This window comes from Vanacampus margaritifer, chromosome 14 (genome assembly GCF_051991255.1).
Source record: "Vanacampus margaritifer isolate UIUO_Vmar chromosome 14, RoL_Vmar_1.0, whole genome shotgun sequence".
Taxonomy (NCBI): domain Eukaryota; kingdom Metazoa; phylum Chordata; class Actinopteri; order Syngnathiformes; family Syngnathidae; genus Vanacampus; species Vanacampus margaritifer.
In genome coordinates, this window is record NC_135445.1 from 13117164 (window position 1) to 13143400 (window position 26237).

General features: G+C 39.4%; 3 protein-coding genes across 3 annotated transcripts in view; all 3 read left to right on the top strand.

Moving 5' to 3' along the window:
• Nucleotides 1–753: 753 nt before the first annotated feature.
• Nucleotides 754–12208, top strand: LOC144034166 (phosphatidylinositol 4,5-bisphosphate 5-phosphatase A-like). The gene is made up of 8 exons (XM_077542738.1): nt 754–1490; nt 1568–1688; nt 1789–1898; nt 1982–2192; nt 3297–3434; nt 3513–3578; nt 3660–3764; nt 11680–12208. Exons 1-8 carry the CDS (start codon nt 1201–1203, stop codon nt 11725–11727), a joined length of 1089 nt encoding a protein of 362 aa, XP_077398864.1. The 5' UTR covers nt 754–1200; the 3' UTR covers nt 11728–12208.
• The window catches only part of LOC144034165 (phosphatidylinositol 4,5-bisphosphate 5-phosphatase A-like), a 37507-nt gene continuing 15041 nt past the window's right edge, over nt 3772–26237 (top strand). Inside the window, exon 1 of the mRNA XM_077542736.1 lies at nt 3772–7384. The gene's annotated coding sequence lies outside the window, so the exon portion shown is untranslated. The remainder of the gene's footprint in view (nt 7385–26237) is intronic.
• LOC144034164 (uncharacterized) lies at nt 19919–23904 on the top strand. The gene is made up of 2 exons (XM_077542735.1): nt 19919–20534; nt 21382–23904. The coding sequence occupies exons 1-2, from the start codon at nt 20489–20491 to the stop codon at nt 22977–22979; spliced, it is 1644 nt and encodes a 547-aa protein (XP_077398861.1). The 5' UTR covers nt 19919–20488; the 3' UTR covers nt 22980–23904.

The window sequence follows — 26237 nt, forward strand, 5'->3', positions numbered from 1 at the left end:
GAAAACGCTGTAACAACTAAAATAAATAAATAAATAAATAAAATACCAATACTGTAGTAATTTAGTTACAATAAAATGATGAATGAAATACAAACCTCATAAAATGAAGTCAAACAATATTAAGAAGTTCCATCCATCCATTTTCTTGGCCGCTTTTCCTCACTAGGGTCGCGGGGGTGCTGGAGCCTATCCCAGCTGGCTTCGGGCAGTAGGCGGGTTACACCCTGAACTGGTTGTCAGCCAATCGCAGGGCATAATAATAATAATAATAATAATAATAATAAATAAGTTAAATTAAAACAATAAATGATAATAGCACACACACACACACACACACACATATATATGATATATATGATATATATATGATATGATGATTTTTGTAGCTGAGGTAAACAAAAGAAAAAGAAAAAATTGTTTTGTAAAACATTTGAATTATTTTGTTTTAATGATAAGATAATAATTAATTATTATGATTTTTGTAATTATTTATAATTTATTTCCGTACAATTTATTAATTAATTACTTAAATACAAATTTTGTGTATTTGCACAACTTTTATTATACTACTTATTTACTGAATTATTGATCATAAATCAATCCAGACATTATAGAAAATGAATAACATAAAAAACTATAAATACATCTTAATTAAAGTTTTTTTTTTGTCTAAATGAATAGCAACCCCCCCCCCAAAAAAATTTACAATAAGAAAAATTACACTATCATATTGTACTTTCTGTAGTAACCTAATTAAATAGAATGTCAATAACTGAACAGTCTTTGCCACATTTTGTTTCAATTCAAACGACAATATGCTGCTCCTTCTGATGTGTGCACTTTGACCCCATGGGGGCAGTATTATACAAACATTACAGAAGATGGTCACGAGTTACTGCTCTGTAAACTGCAATGATATTGTTCTGCGCAAAAGATAATGAATTTATGTCAATGAGTATTGTTACATTATCTTGGGTTTAATAACGCAGATATATGGTTGTTTTAAATACAGTAAACAACGTGCAATTCCCTTTGTTTTATGTTAAGCTTTACATTAAACTTCAACTAGGAGTGGCGCTACCATAAAATGCTCCTAGATCAGAATTTTGTTCTCAAGTCAAAGCAAAATTGGTCGAATGATGGCTCATGTCTCAAAAGACTTTCCTGAACACTTAAAGACAAAAACATGTTCATTAACAGATGGAGGCAGCAGTTAATGCTTGTCCCTTAAAAAAAAAAGTCAATGAATTTATGAGGATGTGTTGGTGCTTTTCATACTATTCCAGACGTTGCTGCTCTGTGCACTCCCTGCAGGGTAACAAAGGTGGCGTGAGTGCAAGGATGAGCGTGTTTGGACACCCCGTGTGCTTCCTCAACTGTCATCTACCCGCTCACATGAGGAACCTGGAGCAGAGGATGGAGGACTTTGAGAGCATCCTGCAGCAGCAGCAGTTTGAAGGCGGGGCTGCCACCGGCGTGCTGGATCACGAGTGGGTGGATTTTGTTAAGAAAAAAACACATGAGAAAACAACAGAAAATGTTTGAATACTATAAGGAATATTTTCAGTTTTTTTAGCGTCGTGTTTTGGTTCGGCGATTTAAATTTCCGAATTGAGGACTATGACATCCATGTGGTGAAGTGTGCGATTGACAGCAATAAGTTTCCTCTACTGTGGGAGCGAGATCAGGTGAGGATCTTCATCATCATCATTTTGATGCGTTCTTTACGTGGAGCAGTATTGTGTATATGACCTGGTATGAGCTTTATCTTTTGTTTTTTTTACTCAGCTCAACATGGCTAAAAGCACAGAATCCATCCTGGAAGGCTTCTTGGAGGGTCCACTGAAATTCCCGCCTACATATAAGTTTGATGTGGGCACACACACCTATGACACAAGGTCTGCCCTTCATCAATCGGATGGATCAGAATCTTACCCTTTCATCTAACCGCCATTTTTTTATGTTTCCACATGTGGTTCAGCGCTAAAAAGAGGAAGCCCGCGTGGACCGATCGTATCCTCTGGCGCCTCCGCCGCACCGGCTCCCCCGTTCCTACCCACAATGCAGCACTTCAGAGGGGTCTGACCTCCTGGCTGGGTGGTGCCACCAAAGTGACGCAGCACACTTATGAGAGCCACATGGGATTCACCGTCAGTGATCACAAGCCTGTGTCGGCCATGTTTTCCCTGCATGTGAGTGAATATGTCACCTATTTGCTATGATGTTTTTGTTTATTAAAATTTGATTGCTTTATAAATTAAATTTCAGTATTAGGAGTAGTACATACATTCGCATTTTTTTTTTTTTTTAGCTGTTCATGTGCAGTAATTTTTTTTCCTAAATTATTATTTAAGCACAGTTTTGTTTATTTTCCAATATTTAAGCGCAATGTTCAAACTGTGTATTACTTTTTTAGGAATAAAACCTTTTGAGGGACACTTAGGCCTATAGCACTTCTGTGTTTTAAAGTTAGTCATGATGGTTGTACTCTGTTTTTTTTCTTCTAAAGTCAGAATTTTCCAAGACTAACATAGGGAGAATGAAGCGGGAATTTCATGAGGACAAAGTCAGAATTTAATGATTAAGTTGTAGCTTTATGACAATAAATCTACAACTTAATCAGTAAAGGTGTAATGTAAGAGAAAAAATAATAATAATAATAAAGTTGTAATGTCAGAAAAGAAAAAATGTAAAAATAAAAAAAAAAGTGAAAAAGTGTAATTAATGAGAATAAAGTTGGAACTTGCCGTAAATAAAGTTGAAATATCAGGAGCAAATTAGCCACAGAAAACAAAAAAAAGAAGAAAAAAAGTCGCAATTTACAAGAAAAAAGGCGTGCCTTTACGAGAATATTGTGAAATATTAGGATAAAAGTTTGAATTCCAGAAGTTGTAAAACTATGAGGAAAAAATATGATTACCAGTATTACTAATATTTTATCATTACAGTACAGTATTGTAATATTACTCTTTTTCTTTTTAATAGGGATGTTCATACCACTTTTTTTTAGACCTTTCGAGTACAAGTACTCAAATCTTGATTAGCCACTTATACCAAGTATTATGGTACTAATAGTACTTTAGATAATAACCCGAAATGGGATTTCGACCCATTCATTCCTATGGGGGATTTCGATCCATTCATTCCTATGGGGGATTTCGACCCATTCATTCCTATGGGGGATTTTGATCCATTCATTCCTATGGAGGATTTCGGAAAAAAAAGTTGTTGTTTTTTAATGGTTTTGTTTACTTAATGTTGCAGCTTTATTTATGAATTTTTCTTCTGTGTGGTAGTTCCCATTCCGGGTGGACATGCCTCTGGTGGAGTTGCAGGCCAACAAAGAATGCTTCAAAGTCTCCGATGCCACAGTTAAGTTCACATTTGTGTCCAATTATCATCGCAGCTCATGGGACTGGGTAGCAATATACAAGGTAAGAAGCTTTGTTCTGTACAGTATTTCCATTTGATTGCCTGTGTTGTCACCTAACAACATTTACATCTGCACACAGGTTGGATTCAGACACCACAAAGATTACCAAGCGTATGTGTGGGCCAAGGGGGAACATTCAGGGCAGGTGGGTCGCATATTAATTTTCATAATAATTTCCATAATAATTTTCATGGATTTAGGGATCATGTCTGTCCCCACTTTCCAGGTGTCTTTTTCAGAGGAGGACTTTGCAAGAGAGGATTGTGAATACATCCTTGGCTTCTACAGTCATAATATGAACAGCATTGTTGGATTGTCAACAAACATCCAGGTATAGTGTATTGCTATTACACCAATTAATGCCCTTTCTAAAAAGGATCCACGACTGTAATGACAAGTTTGCTCTATATTATTTATTTGGTTGTTACTGACATAACTAGGAGATTCATTTTTCAAAAATCATTTCCAGTTATTTTATTTGGACGTACGCCGCCATTGTTATTTACGTCGCAACGCATTCAGTGCGTAGTGGTTTAGTGAATGGCGCCGGAAAGCAAATAAATTCTCCGTAGCGTTCCTAAAGGGTCTGGTGAATGACGAGAGCACGGCGTGGAGGATGGTGACTCTCCCAATCACGTAGTGTTTCTTTAGGAACGATACGGAGGCTTACCTTGCTTTCTTTATAGACGTTTCACATTGCTCGGCAGCGACAGGCCGCCATTATACGTCACTACGCACTGAATGCGTTGCGACGTAAATAACAATGTCCAAATAAAGTTTCTACAAGTGTATTAACCCCTGGCCGTTATTTGTCCATTTTCTGGCATTTTTATGCTTTTCTGTTTTTCATCAAAGAAAAAGCATTTGAAAAAAATACACTAGGGACCTGAAATTTCACCAAGATTGTTAAAACATGTAGAAGTTCAAATTGGCGCCATGCTGTAATTTATAACTATTACCAAACAGGAGGAGGAGATTCACACGAAGTTGTTGTAATAATGCCGGATTTTGGCTCATTGACTTCCATTATAAATGACAGTTTTTGATATGCTATAAACCTGATGTGTTATAATGCATTTTCCGTGATTACTGATGCAATCGCTTTTTTGATGAGTCATAAACATGAAAATAGTTATCTCACTTCAAAGGAAATGCCTTATTTAGGCAAAATTACAAGAGTTTTGTGCTATTCAGAAAAATACCATTGTGAAAAACTGGGCATGCATAAAAAAATTCTATTGTTATGACTTATGACCTTGTTTGAGCCACAGCCCGTCAGCGCACCGTTCGGACAGCTCCGAGATAAGCTCGGAAGACGACAGCACCCTCGTCCTGCTGGCTCCGAACTCCCGCAGCCCGAGTCCCAAACCCATTAAGCATCATCACTGCCGTCACCGGCGCAGCCGCAGCCCCGCCGTGCCGGCTCTCTCGTCCAACCCCCTCCCCTCCCTGCAAGGCCTCAGCCTGTGTCCCCTGCCCAAAGAGACAGGTAGCCGCTCACCGTGTAGCGCCTCTAGAAAGGAACGACTCTTTTCCACCGGCTCTTTGTCGTCCCCGGCCGTCAGCCCGCTCAGTCCCCGGAGCCCTGTGTCTCCGGGCAGTGGGGTTACGGCACCGGAGGCCCTGATTGCCGCCATGTTAGGGGACCATAGGCCTGCTCAGGTGAGCCCCACGGGACTCAAGCAGCTTGGACATGCAGGGAGAAACAAGCCTTCATAGAGGAGATGGATCTGGACTGAATGTAATGCGTGCAACCTTGCAATTCTCTCTTTCCGAAGTGTTTCTCTGGGATTGACATCCCTCTGACAAGTGCTTTTATAGGCTCACGAGCTCCAATGTGTAGAAACACACACATTGAATGTGAGGCCAAATATGCAGGCAAGTCAAAATCAATCAGGTGTATTGGATGTGTGTGTTGGAGATGGTGTGTGTGTAGGCCTCTTTGTCTCAAACCAAGTTGTGCATTTGGATTTAGGTTCATTTCAAATGTAAACATAGTTGTTGGTCGGTTTTCATAACATTAATCAAATTTAACATTTAATTAATTGAATAAGTCAAGTGGTACAGAAGATGGATGAATGGATGGAATTGCAACTTGGAGAGCAAACTATTAGAGTAGGGGTGGGCAAAATTTCTGACCGAATCAAAACGTTCCAACTTTAAATTGTTCCGCTTCTTGTGTATCTAATGAGGTGTCTAAAATGATCAAAATGTCAGTTACACCCTGGATTCTCATGTGTCTCGTGATTAGGTACGCTCCGGATTTTTGTGTGCGGGAGTCCCAAATGGGACGGCCACATTGGCCAAAACATTAGGTACGCCGCAGATTCTCGTGTGTTGCCGTCCCCTTGGGGCAGACATAATGGCCAAAACATTAGGTACACGCTGGATTCTTGTGATTAGGCATCCCCAATGGTCCTCTCGTACCCTAATACATACCACCAAAAATATCAAAATAAAAACCCAAAATTAAGATTTTTTTTTAACCTATTCAAACATTTCCAACTTTAAATGGTACTTCATTTACATATACAGTATAGCGTTTTTCCACCTTACAAGGCCCTCAAAGCGCTTTACATTCGACTACTCATTCACCTACTGATGACGCAGCATCAGGAGCAGCTGGGGGTTCAGTGTCTTGCTCAAGGATACTTCGGCAGGGTCACAATGGCATGGGAGCGAACCCACAACCCCCCGGGTTGGTAGATGACCACTCTACCAGTGAGCCACACACAATGTCAAAATTTCAAAAGATTTTTTCCTCTAATTTTAACTTTTTTTTTGACTGATTCAAAAACAATTCTTACTTTAAACTGTTCCGCTTATCCCGACCACATTTTTACATTTCAAAATAAAAGCCAAAATTACAACTTTTTTTCCTCCTATAATTTCTTCTTTTGTTTTGGACTGATTCAAACCATTCCATTATCAATATGCTCAGCTCATTGTATAAGGAGGGTTTCTCCATTTTCTTTCCACATGTGAGACATGTCTGTCAGCTGTTGTCCATTGATTTGAATGTAAGTGTGAATGATCGTTTGTCCATATGTGTTGAGTGCAAAGTGTGTAGAGTGTATCAAATGCAAACAAGACATGTGTTGCAAAAAGCGGGCCTATAATCAGCAGTAGACAGAAAACAAACTGTTGGCACCATCCATTAACGCAAAGCCAGGGAAAGTCTTTCTGGAGGACTGCACTCAAACCCAGCATCAACAAAAGTTCAATTCAGCAGATGCTTCAGAAAGTGATAAAGCTTTGTACAAACTTCAGGTTGTTGAGCATCATAATATTCCACAACCTGAAGTTGGTCGATTCAATTTCTTAGTGTAATTTGACAGAAAAAAATCTTGCCAGGTGGCAGGTTTGCAACGCTGCTTCGATGTCGATTGATGTTCCAAGGATCATACTGATGGATGGCCTCACATTTATCCGAACTATACCTGAAATTAAATAGAATAAAAAGACCCTTTGTATATACAGTACATGTACTGAGAATCTTCACAGACATAAAGAAAAAAAATCTAAAGGGCCTTGGTGGGCAGCCTGCATGTCACCGTTGGCCCCCTAAGCTTTGTGTTTACATGCGCACACCCATCTGCGCCACATGGTAGCACTAGCAACTTAATAGGCTGGACTCCACATAGGCCACTCCTGCCGCCACACATGAAACAACCGAGGCAGTCCAACTAGTTTGCAGATCACTTCCAGCGGCGGGTCGCCTGAAGCACAACGCAGAGTGGTCGTTTGGGTTTTAGCGTGAGTCGGAACAGCATACACAGGCTGCGTGTTTGGTTAAATCGACCATATTGTAAGGAGGCTATCCGAACGTCTAGCTTGTTAGCTAAACAGTGTTAAAGATGAACGGCCAGCTGAACGGTTTCCATAACAACTCGCCCGTCTACGACGACTGCTTCCTCTTCACGTCCGAATCCGTAGGAGAAGGACATCCCGGTGAGTTTGAAACGCTATTATTAAATTTTACAATAAAGTAAATCAATAATAAAACATGATCACCAATGAGTTTGATAGCGCCTCGTTTCAAGTGCGCGAGACAAGTGTGGCGTCTCTTTTAATTAGTGAGGCATGGAGTTTTTATGCTTCTTGTCATGCGTTTGCAACATTTAGAAGGACTTTTTATTATTATTATTATTATTATTTAACTCACTCACTTTCATCAAACCATCCGCGGTGGCAACACGGCTGTTAGCTAGCTAGTTGGATACGAAAGGTAAATGTCAATCACAAAAACGTAGTTAAATTGAATATATTACAACTTTTCGTCGGGCTAATTTGTTTAAGTGGTTCAGCAATCGCGGTCTATGTACGAGACATACATATTTAGTTGAGTTCAAGGGGATTTATAAGCGTTTGAATGGCGTTGCAACATCTCCCAGCCTCACTTCCGGTCTCGCCAATCATCGGCAGGTTCGTATCCGGTTAGCGTTCTGCTCCATTCGTAACGACAGGAAAATGACAATTCTTGTAATGTGAAACACAATATGTGATATTTTTCTATTTGTTACAAGTATTGTTATTATAATTGCAATGTTTATTTAAAAAAAATAAAATGTAGTATGTGCTTTATGTTTGATCTTATCTACAGATATTTGGTCTTTGAAGGGTCAGTCCTTGGATGCGTTTTGTTCAGCCTACCCTTGGATCAAATTGAATTATCTCATGTGGTTAAGCAGTTGACAGTTGACACGCATCCAAGCAATGTCCCCAAGTGACTACAATTAAATTAAGGTGTTGTGTAAACTGGATGTACTGGATGAACCAAAATTACCTTGAACTCAACCAAAACAAAATAAATAAATATAAAGAAAAGAGCATTGCTGTTAGTAAACACTTTAGTCACATTTTAAAAACCAAACAAAAATAAAGACCAAGTCCGAAGTCCTGGTCTGCTGATACATTTGGATCAATCAAATCAAATCAACCACTAAAACAGCTTTTTACCGTCTGAAAAACATATCCAGATTAAAGGGTTGCATGTTCCAAGCAAGCCAAGAGAAGCTTATCCATCCTTTTATCTCCAGTAGACTTGATTATTGTAATGGTCTTCTGACTGGACTCCCTCAAATAAGCATCAAACAGCTACAGCTCTCTCAGAACAGTGCACCCTGGGTTATGACCAGCCTAGATAAGAACATATTATTCCAATTGTAAAGGCTCTTTACACTGGCTTCTAGTTAGTTGTACAAAATGTCGTGCTACTGATTGGTTTAGGTCCCGAATACTGTACATAAAAGTGGAATATAAACCTAGTAGGGCTCTGAGGTCTGCAGAGTCAATTAGTGGAGCGGCTGAAATGATTGAGGCCTTTTAAAGCATTTTAAAATAACTTTTACAAAATATTTTTCTTGCACTGTACATTCTTTTAGTAGTTTACTTTACTGTGCTTTAAAATGTCTTTAGTAGTTTTGTTTGTATTCATGTGAAGTTACCTTGTTTGAAATGTGCTATATACTGTAAATAAAGCTGGCTTGTTTTATGTTCAAATGTCAGATTTACAACGAGTACAAATTTTACATGTCAATTAAACTTTTTTTTCTAGGGAGTCATTGCACTGATAAATCACATTAGATATTTTGAACGGAGCTTCGTTAGCCTTCGGGTGAATAGGACAGTCAAAATGTCAATACACAAATTTTGGATATGATTGTTTTGTTTTAGTGTCACAAATTTCAACACAGTCTTGTGACCGCTGTTGCGGCACACAAACAAAACAGCATTTAAACGATTTAATTTCAGCTACCACAAGTCATTTCCACTTATCTGGTGTGAGGAGGGTGATAATGGGTTGTCGATGCAATTATGAAGTAACTTTATCTTGACTTGACTTGTTTTAAAGAATGGAATGTGCCAGCTCAATTTTTTCAGAAAGTGCTTTAACCTGTCCCGTAACTACACAAGGCAGCATGAAGTACGTAATAATAATTCTGTGTTGCATCACATTAACCTGGGCGTTATTATAGCTTGATTAAGTTCTTGTAATTTGTGCCAAAATCTGGCATTTCCTTTGAAGTGTGATAACTTCGTCATTTATGAATATTTTTTTCACTTTCAACCGCTCAAAATGTTCACTGGCATCAGACCTATCTATACATATATAGCTTTAAAAAAAAAGAAGTTTTTTTTTAATGCCCTCTATGGACAATAAGAGCAGTATTATGCGAACAGCAAAATGAACTATGCTGTATATATATGTAAAATAAAGTTCTAATTTGAATATTTCATTTGTCATATTTAGAGGCTTGAATAAGTCCATAAGTCATAACAATAGAATTTTTTATCCATGCCCAGTTTTCACACAATGGCAGTTTTCTGAATAAAACAAAGTTCTTGTAATTTTGCCAAAATCTGCCATTTCCTTTGAAGTGACATAACTTAGTCATTTATGAATATTTTTTTCACTTTCAACCGCTCAAAATGTTCAGTGGCATCAGACCTATCTATACATATATAGTTTTTATCTAAATCACGGTAAAAAGCACAAATGCATTGAAGCAAGACATGTCCAGCATGTGAACACACATGGGCCACCTCTGTGCCCGCCGGCGGCAGGAGTATGTGGCCTGAGGAGTCTGTCATCAAACCTAATTGTCCGGTTGATTTGGCAGAAGCGTCCATGGGCCATAGTTTTTGAAAATATGGACAGTCCGCTATCTTTGTCCCATAAACTGATCGTTGCCTCATGCTTGGATTTGTATAACCCTGCCAGAATCAGCAGCCCCAAGTAAGCACGCAGCTCGCTGACAGTCAGTGTGCTCCAAGAAGTGACTGACCTGAGCCCATGGAGGTTTGTCATGTCCAAAATTCGATGGATGATGTCCTCATTGAAAAATAAATCAAACGCAGTTTCAGGGCTGCTGATTCTGGCAACTGCGTAGAGTGTTGGCCTGGGATTAGGAATGGAAGGGGGGACATAATGTCTGACCACTTCGTGGATAGGAGACCATAATATTTTTTTATTTTTTGAGAGCCGCTCACTATTTTGTTCACCCTGATCGTCATTGTCATCATCCTCTGTCTCCCCGTCGTGTTCATCTCGGCCCCCCTCCTCCTCGCTCTCACCTCCGCTATCATCTGAGTCCACTTTCCACTCCTCGTCATGGCTCATCGTCGTAATCTTCGTCACCATCCTCTTCCTCCTCCGGCATCCAAAGTCCAAGAGGAGACTCTGTAACCTCTTCCGAGCTCTCCGAACTAACGTCCGACTTAAATTCTTCTTCGGAATCAAAACTTTCTAAAACGAGCTGAATCGTGTCCTTCAATCCCATTTTTCTCTCCATTCTTCTCGCCATTTTCTCTACCAGTTGTGTTGAAAGAAATGCAAAGTAGTGATCATCGCGAGAACAACGACCTCAAAAATGCCCAGAACCAATAAGAGTAAAGAAATTCAAACACTCAACCAGTAAGCGTTGAAATTCAAACAATAACAATAAACAAGTGCATTTTTTTTTGCATCTGTGGACGGTACCTTTGCATTTTCTTGCGCACACCTGCAAATATGCATGCCAAAATAGACTGAAAGTGAGCTCAGACACATCAACACTAAACTTTTTTGTAATTCCAACCGTTTTTATCACATTCATTTTGACCAATCTGCAGCGGGCTTTGCACAAGCAAATTCATTTATTAGCCTATGGTGCCACCTGGTGTATTTTGGGTGTTAACACTCTAAACACACAAATTCCTCCATTTTCATGTTTATGACTCGTCAAAGAAGCGATTGCATCAGTAATCACGGAAAATGCATTATAACAGATCAGGTTTACAGCATATCAAAAACTGTGATTTATAACGGGAGTCAATGAGCCAAAATCCGGCATTATTACAACAACTTCGTGTGAATCTCCTCCTCCTGTTTGGTAATAGTTAGAAATTAGAGCATGGCGCCAATTTGAACTTCTACATGTTTTAACAATCCTGGTGAAATTTCAGGTCCCTAGTGTATTTTTTTCAAATGCTTTTTCTTTGATGAAAAACAGAAAAACATAAAAATGCCAGAAAATGGACAAATAACGCCCAGGGTTTAAGACGAAAAGTACACAATGACTTTCCACATGAAACAGTGAAGTTATGTACCACAGCAATAAACATATTGGTAAATAGAGAACATCAATATATTTGAACTAAAGTGTTCTGTCCAGTGAATTTATTTACTCACGAAAACAAGGCTGCTTCAATTTATTCATTTATTTTGTTCAGAATATCTTAAATGCACATTTGCCATTCTGCAGATAAGATTTGTGACCAAATTAGTGATGCTGTTTTGGATGCGCACCTGACCCAAGACCCAGATGCCAAAGTAGCGTGTGGTAAGTTAACTCATTCACTGCCATTGATGGCTAAAATCATCAAAAATTCATTTGAACAATTTTTGTTAGTTTAACATTTTTCCCCTCTTTTGTTAAAAAGAGTATGAAAAGCTTTTTATTGTACATTTAGAACAGATATAAAATTTGTGATTAATCGTGAATTACCTAGTAAAGTCATGTGATTAATTACGATTAAAATCTTAATCACCTGATGCCCCAAATTTTTTAACTTCTTCTTCTTTTTTAATTCATTCACTGCCATTGACGGCTATAAACGTCGGAAATTCATTTTTACTATTTCTATTAGTTTTAACATTTTTTCCACTTTTGTTAACAAGAGTATGAAAACCTTGAATTTTTTTCATTGTACATTTAGAACAGATATAAAATTTGCGATTAATCGTGAGTTAACTAGTGAAGTCATAGGATTAATTACAATTAAAAATTGCCTGTCGCCCCTAATTTTAAATATATTTTTAAATGAATTTGTGGCAATGAATGATTTAATATTGTAACTTTATTCCGATGAAATTGCAATTGGACTTTTTTCTTGTAATATTTGAAATGTGTTGTCATTAAAAGTCCACATTTATTCTCATAATAGTACAAAATTTTGGTTGTTATATTACAACTTTATTTTCATCAAATTTCAATACTTTTCTCATTGTTATTCCTCATTGTTTTGCTTCTTCTACTCGTGTAATTTTATTTTATGATGTTATTCTTGAAAAAAAAATCTGTATTTTTATTCCCATATACAGTGGTACCTTGGCTCACGAACTTAATTGGTTCCCACAGAGAGTATGTGAGCCGAAAAGTTTGTCTTCCAAACAAGTATTTCCCATAGGAAACCATTGAAATGAGAATAATCCGTTCCCAGGTCCCCATAAAACACAATTTTCTACTAAAAAAGCCTTAAAACTACACAAAATATACCTTATTTTATGTATAATAAATGTGCTATTGTATTGTAATTAAAGAAATACACTGTACTGTATAATAAAGTGTTTTTATTTGCAAAACTTGCAACTTGCCTTTGTGATGGTACAGTAGTTGAAGGCTTGATGGAATGGAGGAGGAGGGAGGGAGGGAGGGAGTTACTGTTTGGAAGGAGAGTCCTCCGGTGTGGCTTCTCTTCTTTGCTTCTTAGGAGACTCTTTATCCTTGTTGCTGACTAAAAACCTCTTAATTGACACCTGTTGCTTTCTGAGTTGTAAGGTCTTACGAAACTGAGGCATCACATTATCATTCATCATGTTGATGATTCTCATAGCCACAGTCTTTTCTGAATGGTACTGTTCGATAAAAGCCTGCACATCACTCCACTTAGTTAACATGGTCTTGATGCTCTCACTTGATGCTGCAGCCATCTCCTCGTCCTCACATGACAACTCCTGAATGGCTTCCTTCTGCTTGTCCTCTTGAAGGCGAATCAAATCCTCTGACACCCTTAGCCACACACGCACCCTTAATAGCTTCCTTGTTCTTAAGGATGGTAGCAATGGTAGACTTAGCGTACTGGTACTGGGACGCTAAGTCACACAAACGCGCACCTCGTTCGTGTTTGTCGATGATCTCCTTCTTCTGCTCGACCGGTAATTTCCTTCAATGTCTTCTTAGGCTTAACACTAGCCTTTTGTGGGGTCTTTTTCGGTCCTATGGTAGCAAAAGTACACTCCAAAAGTACTCCAAAATGATCCAAAATGTCTACCGAACACAAACCACGTCCGCACTCAAACAAAGGGGGCGACGAACTGGGACGCCGTGAGCGTGCGTCAGCTTCTCGTGATTTATCGTGTCGCGTGATTTGGTTCGTCCGCCGAAAACTAGTTCGTCAGCCGAGACAAAATGCTCGCGAATTTAATGTTCGTGAGGCGAAAAGTTCGTGAGCTGAAGCGGTCGTGAGCCGAGGTACCACTGTATTGGAATGATGCAAGTTTATTGTCATTTTATTTTTTTCTCCAATGTGGCCCTTTGATATGACAGATAGTCACGTAATTTAAAAACATTAATTTCTTTAATCACACAAATAAAACACTGTTTTGTGCACAAAATGTTACTAGTAACTCCGAAGCCCCCAGGAACTTGCTAAGGAGCTCGAAATTCCATTGAATGCTTTTATGAGCTGTGTCTTCATATAACGGGCATGGAACATGTCCTGCAGCTCTTTTTTCCAAAACACAATCCTGTTTGCTTCTTCACCAAAGTTTTAAACTGTGGGAAAATGTTTTCTGTTTTCCGAAAGTGTACATCCCAGACCAGCTTAACTTAACGTTCAACATGTTTTAAATGTCTTTTGAATGCATGTGCTGCTTAGAATGTTCTTCTTAAGGATCTTCCACACTTACGATTTCAGTTAATCTTTTTTTTTTCTTCTTTTCCAGGAGAGCTCAGTATTGTTCATTCGATTTGACATCATCATTGCTCTCCTTTTTAAAAAAAATTTAAAATAAAAAAAAAATGCTTTTTTCCCTTTCTTTTTTTTTTTAAACATATATACATATACACACACATATATATATATATATATATTTTTGTATGTGGGTGAGCATGTGCATGTGTGTGCGTGCGTGTGCGTGCGTGCGTGCGTGTGTGTATTCATCAGTTCACATAAAGCCCATTAAAAAAAAATCCCATACTAATAATATTATATAATAATAAATTGCCAAATGCAGAAACATCAATGTAAGTTATCACGATGTAGTGGCTATCGCTAACAGACAGAATTAAGTAACCAGAATTAGGTTAAAAAAAATTGGCTGGGGAGATCACCTCCAAGGCTGTCGTAGACTACCAGAAGATTGTGCGAGAGACAATCAAGCATATTGTCTATGACGATTCCTCCAAAGGTAAGCTTGCAAACCCTCACAAACAAACCTTTTGCAATGTGATGATCGCTTCCATTGGTGAGGGTTTTGCAAAATTACAGTTCGTTTGGTAACACACTTTTAACACGACATGTAGAACACTGAAAGTCTAATTTCCTTTTGTGGGTGCAGCTGTTTTGGTTAGCAACAATTTAATGCCTGGAATAAATAAAAAAAATCTTGGTAGGTTAAGGAAGGTGTCTTTTGTAAAGAAGACATTGTTGTTGTTTTTTTTACATTTATTAACAGTTGTGGGGTATCCCTTAAAAGTGAAAAAGATCAATACACTTTACACACTCTAATTCTTGTATTGCTGAAATTAGCCTTTTTCAGTGTGCGGCCCCCCACTTCATGCAAGTGAGCGACTGGATCGTTGTCAGGGTTCAAGCTACAGTATTGAACTGGCAAGCAGGCGCTAAAATTTAGCGCATGTCTCATGTCAATAGTTTGCAACATGTCAATAAATGTCATTATTTATTTGTCATTTATAACCGGGATCCGTGTCAACCAGGTAATGTTAAGCGTAATTGGCTCCGCAATTGCATTTCCTTGGCGCCCTTTCTTGTCATATATAAAACAATGTGAAATGATTCAAATCATGTATTTTTCTTAGCAACATTTAACTCATTTGCTCCCAAAAACATATGAATCCATTCTAGTTTAAATGTTTTAAGTGTCCCTAAAACGTACTTATACATTTTTATGTTTTTTTTTTATACTAGCGCATACAGAAGGCTTTGATGCAACCTCTCAAATGTACAAAACGAGTGAAGCAATGGTAGTTATTACAAAAACGGCCAGCAGGTGGCTGCAGAGTATAAGAGATCAACCAGGGCCATGTGCCGATTTGCCCACAGTTCTAAGCAGATTTGTGAATAATGATGAAGCTTAGCTATTTTCTAATGCTAATTGCTACAAAATGGATATAAATGTACTTTTTTTACCGGTGAGGGAAGAGATTCTAATCTAATCTTTTGTCAAACTGATAAAACAGATAATAAAGAAATCTGCCGATAATTATCGGCAATTATCAAAAAATTAGACATCAAACAATTCGACATCATACAGATAAACCAGATAATGTAGAAATCCACCGATAATAGACACGCCACGTTGGTCCACCTGTTGTGCCCAATCCTCAACCCTTCCCCTCTGCTATGGTTGTGTCGCATATTTGTGATGTCATAATGTGCGCATCATGTTCACAGAAGATGTATCATGGTGAAATGGTAGTCGCCAGTGTGGGCTTTCTTTACTGTGTCTGCCCAAAATTTTACCATCACAGTTTTTAAACATGACTGTTTTGTGTTGGCAAACTCAAAATGAGTTACTGGTTGTCTTTGAAGCAGAGATATCAATAAAATTCAGCTTGATGGTGCTTTACACAATGTATTAAATATGTTAGACTAATTGAAAGACTATAAAGTATATTTGTATTCAAGTTAATTTTGCAAATAATTATCGGCTTACTTATCAGTTATCGACATCGGCACTCTAAATCAGTGGTCCTCAACCCTGGTCCTCGGGGACCGGTATCCAGCCTGTTTTCCATGTCTCCCGCAGCCAACACAAGTGGGAATCGTTATCAGGCTTCTCCAGAGCTTGCTGATGATATGAATCACCTGTGTTGGCTGCGGGAGACATGGAAAACAGGCTGGATACCGGTCCCCGAGGACCAGGGTTGAGGATCACTGACTTAAGGTACCTGTGCGAGACGTCGTGTAAACAGTGCCTCAGAGCTGTTGCTGCTTCCTGTCACGAGGTGGGGATAAGGCATGAGAATTTATTTACCTGTATATAGAAATGTAGTCGATGTAGTAGTGGTAAAAGAAGAAACCGAACAATGAACATCATGGACAAGTATTTAGTTATTAAATGCAAACAATAATAAAATCACTTTATTTGCTGATTTTTAAATGAACCCGCGGGCTGAAATAAACAGCGCCCCCTGTCGGCCAACCGGGAAATTTCCCGTATTATTTCTCGCATTATGTCTTGTGACTGGGCCTGGTCTGGAGACATAATACCCATAGTGGAGATGGAGTCAAGTTTAACAAACAGAGGGTGATCTAAAAGGAACTTACGTTGTTGTTTATATAACGAAAACAGTGGTGGTTTGGCCCACATCGTATCTCAGCGCATCGAAAGATAAGATTAAAAAACACACAAAAGTGGTCAGAGACAGGATATGAGAGGCCAGCATTGACACCTTTTGTAAAAACAAGGTCCGATGTGTTGTGAAGGAATATTAAATTACTATATTAAGTGTAATCTTTGCGTGTCCAAATAATTGTATTCAAAAAATCACACAATCCACACATGCTCCAAACATTTCACCAACTGGGCTCAACAAACACTCACACAACACAAACTCCTCAACTTAATTCAGTGGCGTCTCAGTTGTTGAACCACAGACGAACACAAACCTCTCTGAAGTGCGCACTCATTTGTAAAATACACCGTTTATTCGTCTAATTATAACTTCACCACGTACTTATAGCTCAAATGTCGACTTATTCGCGCACAATCCATCGCAACGTTACGGCTGCGACACAGACACGTCGCGCACAATTTAAAACAAACAACGAAAAACCGCGTGGCCACAACACACCATGGAGCTTAACAAACAAACAAACGCGTTCACTCAACAATTCATTTCTAAGCCAAGAGCTCTCGCTTGGTTCAAATTTCCCCCCCGGGTCATCTTTCACAGTCAACACTTCATCCAATTTATGTTCCAATTTCTTAACAGATGCGGCTGCCCGCAGCTAACTCATCCTTAGCCTTAAAAACAGATTCGCACGGTAGCATCTTACCAAAAACTCATCTCCTGCGCAAAACTCGTACGCTGGCAGAGCCGCTAGCTTAGCATCAGTTTCCTCATTCTCAAAATCACTTAACACCGCTATCCGCGCAACTTTCACAGAGCTATCCAACGCTAATCATTCTAGCACAAACCAACATTTGGCCCACGACCCCACACCGTCTAACTTTTCTTCCATTCGAAGAAACTATAGAAGTGTTTTTCACGGAGGTAATCAGCGTCTGGCGCTGTTTACACAATCAAATTCCACAAACACACCACATTTTACAACGGTGAGAACCAACCACTATCACAATTCGTGCGCATTCATACATTTAAAAGAGTTTCATACTTACGTTGACGCTGTGGTGGAAATGCGTCCAGCATCATGAACTCACTGTTCGCTTAGCGACCAATTCTGACTCTCGACCGGAAGTCTATGCAAACCTCCTTAGTTACGGTCAATTTTTTCGTCCATAATATGTAGTAATTAGTCGTTTTTAATATTTATAAAGTCAGTGACGTCTCACTTATGATACTACGATATAACAGATCAAAAGTATTCTCATTAATCCCCCCCAAAAAATTTTTTTTCTTTTTTTTTTTCAGACAAACACAAACAAGACGAAAACGAAACAGATATTAAATACCTTTTGCGCGACTTCAACAAATATATCCTGGATCTTCACGGGCGGCTTATAACACACAGCTCTGAACCGAAAAAACGGCAGGCTTTTTATATCACTCCACGGCACCGTAGCGAACTACGCGACATACGGGCGTTTAGCTCAGCAAACACTACGCGTGATCAACGCGAGCTGCTTATTTCACAACACACATCCGCAACACATAGTGCGATCACCACTAGCTGCTTATAACACCACAACAACAGAAACAGCCTATTCCTCCGTGGTACTCAATGTCACATGCCGTTTTAAACGGCGAAGCGCTTCGACTTGACGTCACTTCCGTAAACACGGGGCATTTTTATGCGCGTCTTAATATTTTCCGGCTTCTTATTTAACACAACACACACACACCGAGGAATTATGTCCCTCGGTTCAGTAACTCCACACAGCACACACCTTGTTACCACACAGGCGGCTAATCCACTCCGCACTTCCAGTAGTTCATATACTGACGGCTTATTCATACGAAAAAATAAAAAACACAACCTATTCCACCGCGGAAAAAACTCCCATGCATGGTTCAATGTCGTAGTAATTTTCAAAATCGAGGAATTTCCGTCCCACCGTAAGAAATACGACTACAACCCCCCTAACTTGTTCACAGATCCCAAATACAACTTAGCACAGACGAAATGCAACTGTATTGATCCTAAACAACCAGAATTTCTCTACGTGGATAAAATGTCCACTCACCTTGTTAATATTTTTGCGCTTTAGAAATCCGGTGTTCAGGATCAATCACAGCTGTTGAAAAAACGTCTCAATAAGTCCACGTCGGCGTCACCATTTTCAGAATATTAAATTACTATATTAAGTGTAATCTTTGCGTGTCCAAATAATTGTATTCAGGATCTGATGAAGAAGTTTTCTTGCAAGAATTTATTTAGAGGCCTCCAAAGACACAGTCAGGACATCACATCAGAATGCAACGTGATGATCCCAAGTGTGTGACAATTTACAGAACATCGACTCATTTATACAAAAAAGATAAAAGGTTCCTCCTCCCGGCTCTTGATTGAACAAAGGGCAGACATGTCATCTCCTAGTGACCAAATGTGTGATGTTATTAGCAAGCAGACGTGATGTTATTAGTAAGCAGAAGTTTACATACAGACATGTTGATTCCAGGTTGAACAAAGGTGTAATCTTATTAGTAAACAGACATTTACATTCAGTTCCCCTTCTTGACTGGGGGAGAAATGCAATTAGGATCTAACCCCAGACTTTTAAACTCCAATGCCAAAAGGCTCTAAATAACATCATGCACATTCCTATCTTCAATAGCTTCGAGGGTGAGAGGATAAAATAAAGTTCACAAAATCATTACTCCACTGTATTATTTTAAACACTCATGATTATATCACATTGATATGCCTATAAGTAAACTCAAAAACAGTAAAACATCAAATTGAAAATATTAAATGTCTTCAGTTGCCATAGGAATGAGTGGTACACATGACATGTTGGATAAAATCTGGACTAAAAAGAGAATCTAAGAATTCCATTGCTTTGGAGTGTTCACTAGTTCAACATTCAGGGTCGTCACCATCACACATCTATTAGTGCGTGTAGATGTAAATATGTCAAAATATCTGTGTTTCAGTCTGTTTAGTGTTTAGTAACCATTAAAACTGAAATAAATTTATATTTCCGGTAAACCCCTCAATATTTTTTATGTATATAACTCCATTCAAAAATATTCCACACTCTTATTTTGTAGCACATCGCCAGATGTAGAGAAATGAACGTGATACACTGCACTGATGAACAATGTTGTTATAAGATGTGGGGTTTACAACAACACTGTACAGGGACTAAACATGTTTCTTATTCGTCCAAATGCAAAGATTTAATTAAAAAAAATTCTCCAAATGAACATACACTCAAACATTTATTTAAGTTATGCCCCCAACCCGGCTACGTGACACGAGATTTGTCCAATTGGTGTTGCCGTAGAATAGATTTCACGTGACCAATACTCCATTCCAGGCTGCTTTTACACAGCCACACGCGGTTCACTATAATTCATAATTATTCATTCTGAATTCGTACTATACGAACTTACACATCGACACTGTGCGTCCGTCACTACTCTATCGAAGCCAAACTGCTCCATTTTGTGTCTGGTTACATTCGTATCACACAGTTTTTGTCAAAATCTTTCGGCCTTGTTTAGCTTAGCTTATTTTAGCTTAGCTTGCTAGCCACCGAAAAAAGGAGACGCGTTTGTTATCGACATATTGGCTCAACAGACGTCAAATGTGACTGAAAAGTGTCGTGAATATCGTGTGGAAATGTTCGCAATAACGAAAGTCAAGTACAAAGAGGAGCTTTGTGGCGCACAAGAAGAGAATGATTGACTACGTCAACTGATGGACACTTTTTGCAAGCAGCCTCGAGTTGTGTTGAACAGAGCAGGTTTGTCACTTATTTAATCAATACTTTTCAACAATATGTCTATTTTGAAAGGATCCTTCATCCGGGCACTTTTTACCTTAACTTTACAGTTGTTCTCAAGTCGCTTTGGTACATGTCTCAGATAAGAATAGGTGCTCCTATTTTTGATGGTAAATGTTATAAGAATTTTATAAGACAGCAGGTTTATTCTTTATTTTTGATTCGTTGACATACCAACAACTAGAATGGAGGATGGAAGCCTAGTAGATAATTTGGTATTGTAAACAGAAGTGACTAGTTGGACCATTGTTTGTAACTAAATAAAAAACAAAAAACTTTTTTTTTTCTTAGCATAGAATTGCCTAATATATTACATATAGACACACATTTATGCTAATGGCACATTGACACTAAGCCCATTACAATGATTAAAAATAAAATAATTTAGGGCTGTTCGGTGGAATGGCCCATTTCGGTTTGGCATGCACTTACTGTTGGCTAAATTGATTTATCCCCCCTGGCTTTATTTGTTCTGCTTTGTTGCCCCCTAGAGGTAAATAATTAAAAGTTGGTCAACTCCTCGAGGATGTTGTACAGCTGATGCAGATGCATGCATTTGTTGGCTTTTTGTCAATAAATGCTAGATTTCACAACTTGAAATATTTTCTATATTTATGTGCGGAACAATCAGTGTTACAGGGGTTACAGAGTAACGTTGAGTGATTTCTGGAACAAAATACACATACGTAACATTTGCCAGCTTTGTTACTCTTTCACTCAGGTGGCCCATGTGATAATCTTAAATATAAAACACATAACTTCACAATAAACGGTCTTTACCAAACCATGTGTAACTTGTGTCCCGCAGACGTCAGTGAAAAATATCTTTGTCCTGAGCGGCAGGAGCCAGAATTCCCTGGCGTGAAAGAGGAGGAGGACTTTGAGCCTCTTCAAGTTAAAGAAGGGGAGCAGCCACAGCCTCCCAACATAAAAAAAGAGGAGGAGGACTTTGAGCCTCTTCAAGTTAAAGAAGAGGAGCAGCCACAGCCTCCCAACATAAAAAAAGAGGAGCGGCTGCCACCATACATTAAAAAGGAGGAGCATTTCACAGAGTTTCCCGTGACTGGTGTCAATTTGAACAGTGAAGATGAATGTCAATATGAAGAGAACAAAGGGGCGGAGTCTCCAAGCAGCAGCTCAAGACAACAAACAACAAAAGATGACGAGGACCACTGTGGAGGATCACAAGCAGACAGCCTGTTAGCTCGAATGTCAGATGGTGAAGACACGTCACACTCTCCTCAAACCGATGACTATGAACAGTCTGACGGTGATGTGACATGTCACACTGACAGCAAACGTTGGAAATGTTCTCAGTGTGGAAAAACTTTTGGCTGCCAGTCTCTATTGAGAAGACATATGATCAGCCACACTGGAGAAAAGCCTTTTGCCTGCTCAGTTTGTGGCAAAAAATTTGCTTGCAAGGGATATTTAAAAATACACACAAAAACCCACACTGGAGAGAAGCCTTTTGCCTGCTCAGTTTGTGGTAAAAAATTTGCTCGCAAGGGACATTTAAAAGACCACACAAAAAACCACACTGGAGAGAAGCCTTTTGCCTGCTCAGTTTGTGGTCAAAAATTTGCTCATAGTGCACAGTTAAAAATACACACAAGAACCCACACTGGAGAGAAGCCTTTTGCCTGCTCAGTTTGTGGTCAAAATTTTACTGCGAAGGGAAGCTTAAAAAGACACACACTAAGCCACACTGGAGAAAAGCCTTTTGCTTGCTCAGTTTGTGGTAAAAAATTTGCTCACGAGGGAAACTTAAAATTACACACAAAAACCCACACTGGAGAGAAGCCTTTTGCCTGCTCAGTTTGTGGTCAAAATTTTACTGAGAAGGGAAGCTTAAAAAGACACACACTAACTCACACTGGAGAGAAGCCTTTTGCCTGCTCAGTTTGTGGTCAAAATTTTGCTTACAAGGTATACTTAAAAATACACACAAGAACCCACACTGGAGAAAAGCCTTTTGCTTGCTCAGTTTGTGGTAAGAAATTTGCTCGGAAGGGAAACTTAAAATTACACACAAAAACCCACACTGGAGAAAAGCCTTTTGCTTGCTCAGTTTGTGGTAAAAAATTTGCTCAGAAGGGAAACTTAAAATTACACACAAAAACCCACACTGGAGAGAAGCCTTTTGCCTGCTCAGTTTGTGGTCAAAATTTTAATCAGAAGTTAAGCTTAAAAAGACACACACTAACCCACACTGGAGAGAAGCCTTTTGCCTGCTCAGTTTGTGGTCAAAATTTTGCTCGGAAGGGAAACTTAAAATTACACACAAGAACCCACACTGGAGAAAAGCCTTTTGCCTGCTCAGTTTGTGGTAAACAATTTGTTCACAAGGGAAGTTTAAATTACCACACAAAAACACACACTGGAGAAAAGCCTTTTGCCTGCTAAGTTTGTGGTCAAAATTGTGCTTACAAGGGACATTTAAAATACCACACAAGAACACACACTGGAGAGAAGTCTTTTGCTTGCTCAGTTCGTGGTAAAAAAAAATTGCTCAGAAGGGACATTTAAAATTACACACAAGAACCCACACTGGATAGAAGCCTTTTGCCTGCTCAGTTTGTGGTCCAAATTTTGCTCGTAAGGGAAACTTAAAATTACACACAAAAACCCACACTGGAGAAAAGCCTTTTGCCTGCTCAGTTTGTGGCAACAAATTTGCTGTGAATGAAAGCTTAAAAATACACACAAAAACCCACACTGGTGAGAAACCTTTTACCTGTGCCGTTTGTTGTCAAAAATTTGCTCAGAAGGAACACTTAAAAATGCACATAAGAACCCACACTGGAGAGATGCCTTTTACCTGCTCAGTTTGTTGTCAAAGATTCCCAAGTAAGGCTAAAGCTAAGACGCACAAGTGTGCTGGTGTGAATAGCAGAGATGAATGATGGTGCAAAGATCATGTTTACCGCTGAATGAACGACTGATCTGTGTACCTGTATTGTGTATTGTATGTGTCTGACTTAACCCTATTTGAAATTGATTTTGTATATAAAATGTTACATCAACCTAACAAGGGACTGCAGATTTAAACTATCTGGCATGTTTACCGGTAATTGTCCATTAATATGCATTGTGCCTTGTATAATTTTTAAATTACATTTTCCATGTTTAATATTAAAGGTAATTACAATGGCAGTGATTTTAAATCTACAATTCTGTGATCTATTTGTATTCGTAAATACTTTCTTATAATTATTGTGTGCCAAAACACTCAAAATATTGTATATAGTTTGTCCTTTTTTGTTACATTTACACTAGTATGACTCACTCTGTAAATATAATAAAAAAAATAAAAAGATGTAATCCATTATTACTGAAATAACTTTCTCTTTTTTGGTAAACCCCTTAATAATTTTAAAGTATGTACGTATATCCATCCGTTATAATCTTTAAAATAAATAATGACATACAAAGTGGAACAGGAGGGAGACAACGGTCCATTAAAAAGTATTACAGTGCATACCATAATATGGACTGAAGGTCTATGTGATTATGATAATTATGTGGCCGGGTGGTAAATACAAGAGTTTACAACAACACTGTACATGATTTTTATTTTTGTTTATTTTTTTATTTTGTATGAGGGTGAGTATGTGTATGTGTGAGTGTGTACTCATTAGTTCACCTAAAACCTATTAAAAATCCCATACCGTTCACCTAAACCGAATACTTCAGAATCCAGCTAGAGTCGTGAGGTTGTCAGGAGACCCGAGGAAGGAAGGGGAGCCGTCGACCCCTGCCAGAACAGAGCAAGCGCAACATCTTAGAGCCCCCCAGGCCGCGGCAGCGCCAAAGGACGACCCCCGGGCCCCGCAGGAGCCACCGGCCGGAGAGCAAATCCAAGAGCGGAGCGCCCCCCACCCCAACACGGCCCGCGCCCCCAACCCAACGCAGCAGGACGGGGCACTGCAGGCCCGCCAGGCACCCCACCGGTCCACAGCTCCCGCCCCCCATCCACCCCGCCATCCACCCCAACCCAGCCCCAGCCGCCCCCAAACCCCCAGACACCCTCCCACCCCCATCACCCCTCCACCCAGCAACCCTCCGAGCCCACCTCCACCAACCGGCAGCCCCCCACCCCCAGATCCCGGGGATCACCCGCACCCAGGCATCGGCGCCGAAGAGGGGCCTGACAGCGGAGCGGAGAGGGCACCCGCGCCCATCCCACCCCTCACCGCGTGGAGGGACGGACCACCGGAGGCAGAAGGGGAGATGGGGGCACCGGGGGACGGACGACACCCCCGAACCCCAGGCCCATCGGGTAAAGGCCCCGGTCGTCACTCCAGCGTTCTTAGTGAAAGCTAATCCTGTTACTGAGTTCGCCAGCTCGCCGACTGGCGAACTCTACCCCTAAACCTTGAATGTGACCCCACCCAGTGTATATACAAGTGTGTGTGTGTGGTGCATAAAAATTGGGTTTAGGTGAACCGGAGCAGAGAGAAATGATATCCCCACGCTCCGATCCACCCGCCTCCCAGGCATGTCAGTGAGTGTATGTGGTGCATTAAAAAAATTAATGGGGGGCGGCGCGGTGGGGACACGGTCAGGGGACAGCAGCACTGCTCTATACTGCGGTCTGCCCCAACCGATGGCACCCCCCCCCCCCCCCCCCCATTAATTTTTGAAATACGTTTAAATTGGAACGACGAGAATCGGATGAATTATGTGGCAGTAGATAAATGCCAAACAATGGGAAGAATAAAAAAAAAGCTGGCCACAACCTTCACACAATGATGTTATTTGTCGTGTTATAGACCTGTATGCGATTATAGCCCATCACGTTGAAGCTAGGGTTGCACTCACTCGACGGCTGACCAACGATCTCTTCAGATTCCATCTGTATCTAAAAGTATTAGCTGAATTTGCACATTTATTGATCCCTCCGTTAAAAGTCTAATTATGTTGGTATTTTAGTATTCGTATTTTATTTTATATTAGTAATTTTGGTTGATGCAACTATATCAACAGGACGTAAAAATCCGCATGTGGCTTGAATCCGGAATAGGGCTTGCGCATGCCGCATGGAGGTCTGATAGAAAAGGTCTTCAAAAAATAAAAAAAAATCCACTGACGGAAATTGACATGACATTGATTAAAAACAAAAAATAACTTCTTCTTTTTTCATATAAAAATACATGTAAACAACAGTCAACCAGAGTGGAACATAGAGGACAACAAAGGGGATAAATACAAATATTCCCTGTATAATAAATTAATTGTTTTTCTGAATATTTTTTTAAAAGGGTTTTTCCCTCAGAGATTAGAAAACAAACTACAATATAGCATGCACATTCATTCCTTTATTGAGAGCCAGTAAGTATGACCATCTTATTGCATATGGAGGTATGCGGGAAAGTGTCCGCTTTTGTTATTAGCGAGTCTGCAACAAGTCACTTGGAGTTCAGTGGTTGTTTTTCGGAATATTTTTTTTTCCATTTAAAAAAACAAAACAAATTTTCCGTGTTTTTCGGAATATTTTTTTTCAGCCTGTTTTTCTAAAAAACTGAAAAAAATATTTGGAAAAATAAAATACTCAAAAAACAAAGCTTCCCCCAAAAAATTTGTCAGAAAAACAAAAGTGTTTTGAATTCTCGCTCCCGCCAGTCACGTGTATATATGACTGGATAGCCGATAGCCATACAC